The sequence below is a fragment of the Astatotilapia calliptera genome, chromosome 7, assembly GCF_900246225.1.
Source record: "Astatotilapia calliptera chromosome 7, fAstCal1.2, whole genome shotgun sequence".
NCBI classification, from domain to species: domain Eukaryota; kingdom Metazoa; phylum Chordata; class Actinopteri; order Cichliformes; family Cichlidae; genus Astatotilapia; species Astatotilapia calliptera.
This window is the reverse complement of record NC_039308.1, coordinates 1,513,797-1,523,081: the sequence shown is the minus strand read 5'-3', so window position 1 is coordinate 1,523,081 and position 9,285 is coordinate 1,513,797. Positions and strand designations below refer to the sequence as shown.

At 45.1% G+C, this 9,285-nt stretch overlaps 1 protein-coding gene across 3 annotated transcripts; it reads left to right on the top strand.

Moving 5' to 3' along the window:
* The first annotated feature begins 102 nt into the window (after positions 1 to 102).
* ciao2a (cytosolic iron-sulfur assembly component 2A) lies at positions 103 to 8,164 on the top strand. 3 transcript variants are annotated; one of them, XR_003272756.1, is made up of 6 exons: positions 115 to 392; positions 1,878 to 2,042; positions 4,250 to 4,299; positions 6,515 to 6,560; positions 7,152 to 7,329; positions 7,431 to 7,493. XR_003272756.1 is itself a non-coding variant. In XM_026172416.1 (5 exons), the coding sequence occupies exons 1-5, from the start codon at positions 269 to 271 to the stop codon at positions 7,529 to 7,531; spliced, it is 486 nt and encodes a 161-aa protein (XP_026028201.1). In that variant the 5' UTR covers positions 124 to 268; the 3' UTR covers positions 7,532 to 8,164. The 3 variants fall into 3 exon arrangements, 2 of the variants coding, with proteins under 2 accessions (XP_026028200.1, XP_026028201.1); XM_026172416.1 differs by lacking the exon at positions 7,152 to 7,329 and having other exon boundaries at positions 124 to 392; positions 7,431 to 8,164; XM_026172415.1 differs by lacking the exons at positions 6,515 to 6,560; positions 7,152 to 7,329; positions 7,431 to 7,493 and adding an exon at positions 4,608 to 5,687 and having other exon boundaries at positions 103 to 392.
* Positions 8,165 to 9,285: the final 1,121 nt, after the last annotated feature.

Genomic DNA, 9,285 nt, shown 5'->3' with positions numbered 1-9,285 from the left:
GCGGAAACTAATGCGCAATAACGTCATCGTGGATCGATTGCTTTTCCCTGGACCCAGCTCTAGAAAGCGACACGCTAATTGGCTGAGACTAACACCGCCGATCTGTATACAGTTTAGCAGTTAGCGCTCATGCTAACTGTAGCTGCTTGGTTCCATTGTCGCAGATAGAGATCTGCTGAAGGCGCGCTGCTGTACGCTAACGGCTGTCATTAGCTTTCCTGCCAAAGTCACCGCGAAAGGTCTCGTTTATTATGGCGTTTTCTAAAACATGGAAGCAGTGTTGAGCCTCGTGTCGTTAACTGTCACGAAGGTTTTACAGTTCTCCGGACTGACGGACAACTGGAATGCCCCGAGGGCCAAAAAGATGGAGGAGAAAGCGTTAGAAGTGTACGGTACGTTCAGCCGGTAATGGAGGCTAATGGAGGCTCTGGTCTCATAAACAAGGCTCTACTGCACTGTCAGCTAACCTGTCTACGTACTGTAAGTCTGTAAACCCACGGCCAGGATACTGACAATAAATACCAACGACTGTAAATAATGTTAAACACATGCAGTCAGTGATGACTACCGCCACACTGTAAGAAAAACTATCTGAGTAAGAGTTTTCTGTCAGCTTTGCTCGCAGATGATTAAATCACGCGCCGAAGTGTCGACCGTGTAATGAGCTTTAGCAGGTGTTATAGATTAGTAGTAAAAACGTAAACTGTTGAAGATTAAGTTAAATGTGAGATTATTGAACTGGAGTTTGGTGCGACGAAAGAAAAGATTTGTCTGGTTAAACATGTGGAAAAGGTTAGAGAATTAAAACTTACGCTCAACATTTGACCTATTTTTAACTGTCCTCCTCAGTAAAACTACATGAAGTTTCCATCCACTCGTCACAGGCTTGAACCTCACAGTCATTTTGGGCTTTTAATGATTTCTTTGAACGGTTCTTCTTCCAGCATGGACAGTTTTAAAAAACTTAAAAACAGGATCTGGGTGCTCAAGTCTGAATTGATTTTGATGTTTACGTGCACATGCTGAAAGCTTGTGATAAATGATGTTGGAGGTTCTACAATGTCTTTAAACTTGGCCGAGGCCTGTTAGCTTCTCATTAGTGATCATGGTTAATTACGACTGACAGATTCTCTCTGCAGCATAAAAAGGATTTGTTTGACAGCATTCACTGGATTGACCAATACTGGGAACAATGGGAAAGTCCAGCCATCTCAGTGAAGATCTGAAAAGCAGAACTGCAGATTTACACAAGTTGGGAAAGTCTCTCTGAGCCGTTTCTGAGCAAGGATCCAAGATCACACAAGTACAAGTTACTCAGATCTGTCCCCACTGAGGTCTGGGAGACACCCAGACTGTCCCCCTCAGCTCAAATGAGCAGCTAGCCGAGTGAAACGGGGACACAGTCAGGAGTTCCAACAGGACAACGATCCCAAACACACAGCAGAACTGGTTTTGGATAAAGCAGGCTAACACTGGGCTTAGCATTGAGCGTTTCAAACCCCTGAAAATTTGTGGACCAGTTTAAATGAACTCGACTGATTCAGCAAAGGAGAGCAGTCAAATATCAGCCAGACGTGCCAGAAGCTGGTTGATGGATACAAAAGCATGTGGTTGAGGTGCATCTTGCTAAGAGGCATTTAACCTGACATTCGTGGGGGTGTATGTATATATCTGAGCCTGACAGCCTTGAGACTCACTTCCTTCACAGTCACCTTCCTACAGGTCTGCTCTGCAGCAGGAAAAACTCAGAATTTCTTGGACTCTTCGTATCGTTCTCAGTTTGTTTCAGCGGATCCTCAAACACGAGGCTTTGCCTGTTTTCTCACTTTAATCTCGCCGTCATGTGACTCACGTTTTCTTTTTCTGCCCTCCATCAGATGTGATCAAATCGATCCGTGACCCAGAGAAGCCCAACACCCTGGAGGAGCTGGAGGTGGTGACGGAGAAGTGCGTGGAGGTGCAGGAGCTCGGAGAAGACGAGTACCTCATCATCATCAGGTTCTCCCCCACCGTCCCCCACTGCTCCCTGGCTACGCTGATCGGTGAGTCGATGATTGAACCAGTCTGTTATTTCAGCTCCTGTTAGGAGGACAACTCAAAATATTCCAGATAATCTATTTCTAAGGTTTATGGAAAATCTTTGCAGGAGACGTTTACAGGAGGAACCGCATTTGAAAAACGAATCTTAGCTTCAACAAAAAGAAACCAGAGTGAAAGATCAACATGAGCCTAAAGACAAGACTGAACACTCAAAAATGAAATCGAGCTAAAAACAATCAGGAACTAAAAAGTTCAAACAACCACCAGTCACACAAGAGTCTGTGATCCACCCGAGAAGCTGTTAGTTGGGATGCTGTGTGCAGTGTAAGTAACACTGCAAACCTCATAAACTCCTGTTTTATCTCCTGGAGCACAGAGACATGTGTCCAGTGTTTAAACTGAGAAAATGAACCACTATGATAAAACAATGAGCTCATTTTGAATCTGATGGCAGGAACGTGTTTCTCACTGCGTCCGCTCGTCTTTTACATCAGTGCATAAATGTCTGAGCCAAAGAGAGCAGCTGCTCGACGTAGTTTTGTGCAGATTGTGAACCTCTGCTCGTCTTTCCTTCTCACACTCTTTTTATTCCCAGACATGTTACTGACCTGCTGCCAGTGACCCGATTACCTCGGCCGAGGTGACCCGCTCTGTGTTTGGTGTCATTCTGTCTGTGGACGCGTAGCTGGATACACTGTGTCAGGGCTTCAGGTAGAGCAGGGTCAGGTTAGTTTCCATGATTCTTACAGGTGTGTTGTCAGCATTTAGAAAGTACTGTCTACAGATTTCAAAGTATGTAAGTGTGGTCAGGTTAGTCAGAAATACACTGCAGTATAATATTATATAATACTACTTAGTCCTGCATACAGTTTGTGTAATCAGAGTAAACCTCTGTCACACTTATCTGCAAACTTGTTAAAGTAGATTTAATAAGAGCAAAGAAAAGAAATGAACATGTAGAAAACAGCCTCGTGCTCAGAGAGCGAGCTGCCCCGCTGCTTCTCCTTCTTACAAAATGTTCCTCTCTTCCATGGAGAACAGTAAAAGTCTCAGTTTAAACATTTGATGTCTTTTCTCTCTTCTGTTGGGAATAAAACATGAATATTTATGAGAGCTGCACATCACTGAATTCTTGTGCAACGGGGTCGTAACCACCTGATTTATTTTAATTAGAAGTTTGTTTCCCTTTTAATCACAGTCCAGTCTCTCCATCACCTCTGTAAGGCCGCCGTGCTGGCAGCCACAGAGCTCGTACTTATTATTCTGGACGTCCTCACAGCGGCGGCGCTGCAGTGACAGAGTCCGCCCGAGGACGCTCTTAATGTGATGAGCAGCAGGAAATAACCAGCGCCTCGCTTTTAGCTCAAAGCGATCTCTGGAAGGTGTGTGTGTGTGTGTGTGTGTGTGTGTGTGAGAAAGCAAATAAAGTTTTAACCAGACAGCGCTGCTGCATCATGGAGAGCCTTTTAACACAGCTGTGGGGGGTCCAGGATGTTTTATCGGCCCGCTCCTTTTCCTATTTCTATCAAACTGTCGGAGCGACAGAGTGAATCTACTTCAAGACAGACTATATAAAACCTGATATATGCTGTGGCACCTGAAGACATCACTGTGGGACTATGATTAATTTAGCAGCTAATGGCAGAAGTTGGTTCTTTTTGAATGGGAGGCTGCTCTCACGATGTGTTTATTGTTGTTAAATGTTGTCACTGTTGTGCTTCAGTTTGTAAACCTTTTCTTAAACGGCATGTTTAGATATTCTTTTGTTCTCCTCCCCGGCCTGTTGAATGGTGGGGGGGCCGTAATGTTTAACTACAGGCACAACTACAGATTTCCTTATCTTGTGAAGGATGTTCAGCCCCGGCCATTTAGGGGCTCCCCTATGCTTGTATATGGTGAACCATTAAAGTTAAGCTGTATACAGGTGTGGGGAGATGACCTTTGGATAACCAGGAAATGTGGTTAAACAGTTGTAAGCATATATTGTGTGGCAGGAAGTCATGTATACAGAGACACACACAGACACATTCATTCATACATGCATGCTCACACACACACAGTGCCTTAGTTTTTATGGCACGTGCTTCTTCTCATGTTTGATGTTCCTGTTTGCTGTTTTCCTCATCAGTAAACTCTGACACACACTCGTCTAATCTGCTGCTAACGTTGCTCTTCGTCAGTGTCTGATGGGCTTCTTCTGTGTCTGCAGGCCTGTGCTTACAAGTCAAGCTCCAGCGATGTTTGCCGTTTAAACACAAGGTGAGTTTCAGCGTGACATAAGCCGCTGCACCCAAACCACAGATGACACATTTTCACCCCGGATTTGAACCTTTGTGTTTAGAAATTGGCATCACCTTTTCCCCCGCCCACTTTCTACTTTTGGTCAGGGTTTAGGCGGAGCTCGTCGTGGTCTAGGTTAAAATGCGCACCCGCTTCTCAGTGATGCCACAACAAAGTGGTCAGCTGACCTCTGCCAAATGACACCTTTGCTTTCAGCCATTTTCTGTATAGAGCAACTAGCAATATAATTATAGAAGTTTCACCCGGTGCTGTTTTTGTGTGCGTAGACGTTTGAACTGCCTTCCAAACTCAGACGTGACAAAACAAATCGAACAGAGAACAAAAGAAAGCGGAGGAGTCGAAGCTTCCTGGACAGACACAGCTGTTCTGTCATTAACACATCAATGAGCGGCACTCGGAGAAACGGAGGCAGGAATACCGCTGTCGACGAACCCTCCGCTGGCCTTGGCAGCCCGTTAGCGGTTTATTCATGAGCTCGTTGGAGAGGTTTCAGCATCAGAGATCGAGGAGTTCTTGGACTGCTATCAGACAGACCGGAGAGGGTGCAGGCAGGTGGAGAGCTGCAAGCTTCATCATTAAAGCTGCTTTACAAACGAGTCGAGTAGCCTCTTAATTAGAGGAGTGATTTTAATCAGCAGTGCTGGACAAAGCAGCTTCACACTGGCAGAAAAAGTTATCAGGGTAATGAAAAGTTTGTTTAATGGAGCCTGATTTCTGCAGGAAGCTCTCACTGACTGTTTGCATAGCAGTTAATCCAAACCACACAGGAACATTAAAAATACAGTGAGTGATTATTTCAGGTTATTTTCTACAAAAACTCATATTTGTATTATTGGTATTTAATCCTCTCTTCCTGATTCTCATGAAAAATAAACTCACCTTCTGTTAAACGTATAATTAATAGGTAACACATGAAAAGTGCATAAACATGCTCATTTATTCCTGATGTTGTCCTAATTACTTTTTACCAGCAGATTAGACAAGCCTGACGAGCACTGGTTAAACAACAACAACAACAGCTGGTTATAAGCTAACACTTTTCATGTCTGTTCTTCTCATTAACAGTTTGATTTTATTCTCACATCATGTGAGAGTTCATTTACTTAGTGTTCGAGTCCGAGAAAGTTGCATCCACTTCAAAAAAAGTTTCACTAATGTTGCCTAACAGAGACTGACGATGCCCGACAGAGGCTAACAGTGGCTAGCAGTGCTCAACAGTGGCTAGCGGTGCCCGACAGTGGCTAACAGAGGCTAGCAGTGCCCGACAGTGGCTAACAGAGGCTAGCAGTGCCCGACGGTGCCCGACAGTGGCTAACAGAGGCTAGCAGTGCCCGACAGAGGCTAACAGTGCCCGACAGAGGCTAACAGTGCCCGACAGAGGCTAGCAGTGCTCGACAGTGGCTGACGGTGCCCGACAGTGGCTAACAGAGGCTAGCAGTGCCCGACAGTGGCTAACAGAGGCTAGCAGTGCCCGACGGTGCCCGACAGTGGCTAACAGAGGCTAGCAGTGCCCGACAGAGGCTAACAGAGGCTAGCAGTGCCCGACAGAGGCTAGCAGTGCCCGACAGAGGCTAGCAGTGCCCTATAGAGGCTAAAAGAGTTTTTAGATGTGTCCTTGATCCATCACAGCTGATTTAAATGGCTAAATGACCTCCTCAACATGTCCTGAAGTTCTCCAGAGGCCTGGTAATGAAGTCATGTGATTCAGGTGTGTTGACCCAGGGTGAGATCTAAAACCTGCAGGACACCGGCCCCAGATGTTCTCTTGGACAAAGCTCTGTTAGTTTCCAGCGTTGTCTTCCTGCCACATGATAGCGTTTCTCTGCCCATTGGGGACCAAGTACTATCACTGAAACCAGTCATCTGAGAGCGGTCTCAGTCATCGAGAGTTCACGCTGTGCACCGTCAGATTTCAGTTTTATCACACTCTGAGCAGCGTTCACGTTTCAAAGTTGAGTTTTAAACGATGAATGGCATCTGTTGTTCTCTGAGCCGCAGAAATCCTGCTTTATTTCTGCTCTCCGAGTTTCTAATCCTAAACCACCTTCCTCTGTGTTTCTCGCTTTTATGTAGAGCCGGGCTTTCAAATCCTCTGTTAACTGAATAAAAGCTGGATAAATGATTCTGAAACAAGCAGCCCGTTAACAACGCTTCTTTTTCTTTGCCTTCTCAGTTGGAAATTTACATTTCGGAAGGAACACACTCTACTGAAGAAGATAGTAAGTCTGCCTCATTTATTTTTGAAAGGCATTTTCATGGATTGTGTGGAACTAGACGTATTCAGCAAAGACAGCAGGGGTTCAGAAGGATCTGAGCTTTTAGAAACTACAGATTGTCTTTTACCTGAATCTGCTGTTAGAAGCCAAGACGTTCATGGTATTTACTTTACACGTCTGACTTTGCTCCTAACCCTGTCCTACTGTTTTAGTCACATGCTACCCCGGCTCTGCACAGGTTCCTATGGTTACTATTATTTTGACCGTCTTTAGGTTTAATTTACACAAAACTTAAGAACTATGGGATTAAAGTGCTCAACGTGTAAAGGCATTAGCATGTAGACGGTGCAAGATAAAAAAATAATATCAAGAGATTATCTGTACTGACAAGTTACATGAACGACTTTTAAAAAATGGAGCAAACTGACAAAATACAGCAACAGGTGAGAGTGAAGAGCTAAAAATCCCCACAGAGCAATAAAGTGCAGAGACAAGAGGCTAAAATGCTGCATGAACATTACAGCACAGACATGAGCAAGTGGTTCAGAGCACATGGTGTCATTAACCATTAAAACCCTGAATCTGAAACCACAGCACTGATCCCACTGACGCTGATACCTGATCCAGCTCTGAGTTACTCAGAAATGTGGTGAAATCTTTACAAAGACTCAGATAAACCCGATCTGGGAGCAACAGCAGAGGTCCTAGAATGGAGCCCTGAGGAACACCCCTCACCGAGATGATATGTTGGAGCTAAGCAGCGCTCTCTGAGGTTATTCCAGCTCAAACATTACAGGAGGGGGCGGCACGTGTGCGGGTTTCCGGTGTGGTCCAGTTGTCAGAACGTTTGTGTCGTCTCTGTTTTTGTCTCAGTTAACAAACAGATCAACGATAAGGAGCGAGTGGCGGCCGCCATGGAGAACCCCAACCTGAGAGAGATCGTGGAGCAGTGTGTCACCGAGCCGGACGACTGACTGCTTGGACCGTGTGTGTGTGTGTGTGTGTGTGTGTGTGTGTGTGTGTGTGTGTGTGTGTGTGTGTGTGTGTGTCCATAGTGCCTGAAAATTACACTCAGAGGACTGCTGAACGCTCGCCTAAAGGCGGAGCCTCGTGTTGGCTCGCCGGACCGTGTCGGGGGGATTTGGGGATTTTTGTTTTGGAGGCTCCTCACGGGGAACTCTGAGCCATAAAGAGTCAGAGGCTGAAGTCAAACAGCACGTGTGTGTGTGTGTTCACTTTCTCATCATTCCCTGCTGGAGGGACTCTCCCTGAGCGGCAGCGTTTCCTCGCTGTCGTCTGCTAAAGGCGAAGCAAGATGCTGCAGGCGGAAGTGGGTGGGGCAAACAGAGACTGTCCTACTTCCATGTCATCGTGCAGACTGGGTCGTTCTGTGGAGAATCAGAATCTGTGGCTTTACCTCCTTTTATATACAAGAAGAGAGACGCACAGATGTTTCCAGCTTCTCTTGTAATGGTTGTTTTTTGGCGCCTGTCCTTTTCTAAATGCACTTATCGAGATTTATCTGAGGGGGTCGTTATTTTTAATGAGTAAGGTGTAAAAATCTATATTACTAAATAACCAGGTAATAAAATTAGATTAAAAGTGGACCTGTTTTCCTCGTTTTGTTCTTGTTTCCTGTCATAAATCTCCCGTTCCTTCATATTAACTTGATCAAAGTTTGTAATAATGAGCTCAGTGTATGTACAGTCATCCCTGTGAGTGTGGGTCAGGCTGCACTCACTCATTTTATCAGGCTTTTCTATTCCTGGAACTTTGTGATGTCACAGAGAACGGTGGAGCAGCCAGAACTGAAAGATCTCCCATGTACAGGAGTATTTTTTAATAGCAGGCATTTTTTTTTTCCAAGTTCATGTTGATAAACATCTCAGTCGTCAATATTCTCTCAAGTGCTGCCGAGAGCACACTGCGGGTGTCGATATCATCCCAACCAATCAGTCCGTCAGAAACAAACAAGAACGCGGCCCACATGATGTCCAAACGCAGAGATGAAGGTTTACTTTCAGAGTTGCAAGACTAAATTTCCTGGTTTGGGAAAATCTTCACCTTCACAGGAGTTTCTCAAAGACCGCGCAGAGGCTCAGTGTGAGCTAAGTGATTATTTTGAACTGCATATCATGCAAAGCTGCTAGTGAAGCACGGAGCAGATGAATCGTTTCATTTACGACTGCAAAGCTACAGCTGAGAGCCGCCGTTACAGACAGGAAGTGCTGGACAACAGCGAGGCTCTAAAGTCTGCTCGTAGGATCGATTCGACCAATAGCGACATCTGAGCCCGACTCCTGTACTAAATATCTCTCCCTTATACTGGGCACTGATCCAGCTGCTGTCAGGTACTAATGAGACAACAGCTTTTTCTTTTTTACTGCGTAATAATAATAAAAGTAATTGTGCTGAAAAACCTCCACCGGCAGCTAAAATCACTGAAAATGCTCCAGAAACTTCTCAAAATTACCCTCAAACTGTAACTACAACTCTGGCCACCAGGGGGTGACATGTCACCAGCAAACTGTTGCAATCTTTCCATCTTCTACTTCAGTTTCCTCAACAGATTTGATCCCAGAAAAAGGGTGTTCTTAATAACCTGTTTAATAAAGGTTGCACTGGCTCGCTGCACCAGGTTGTGGTACGAATGATGTTACATGAAAGTACAGCCCAGCTGAAGTTCATCCTCAGACAGGTCCACACCTGTCGAAGCTTCAATAAAACC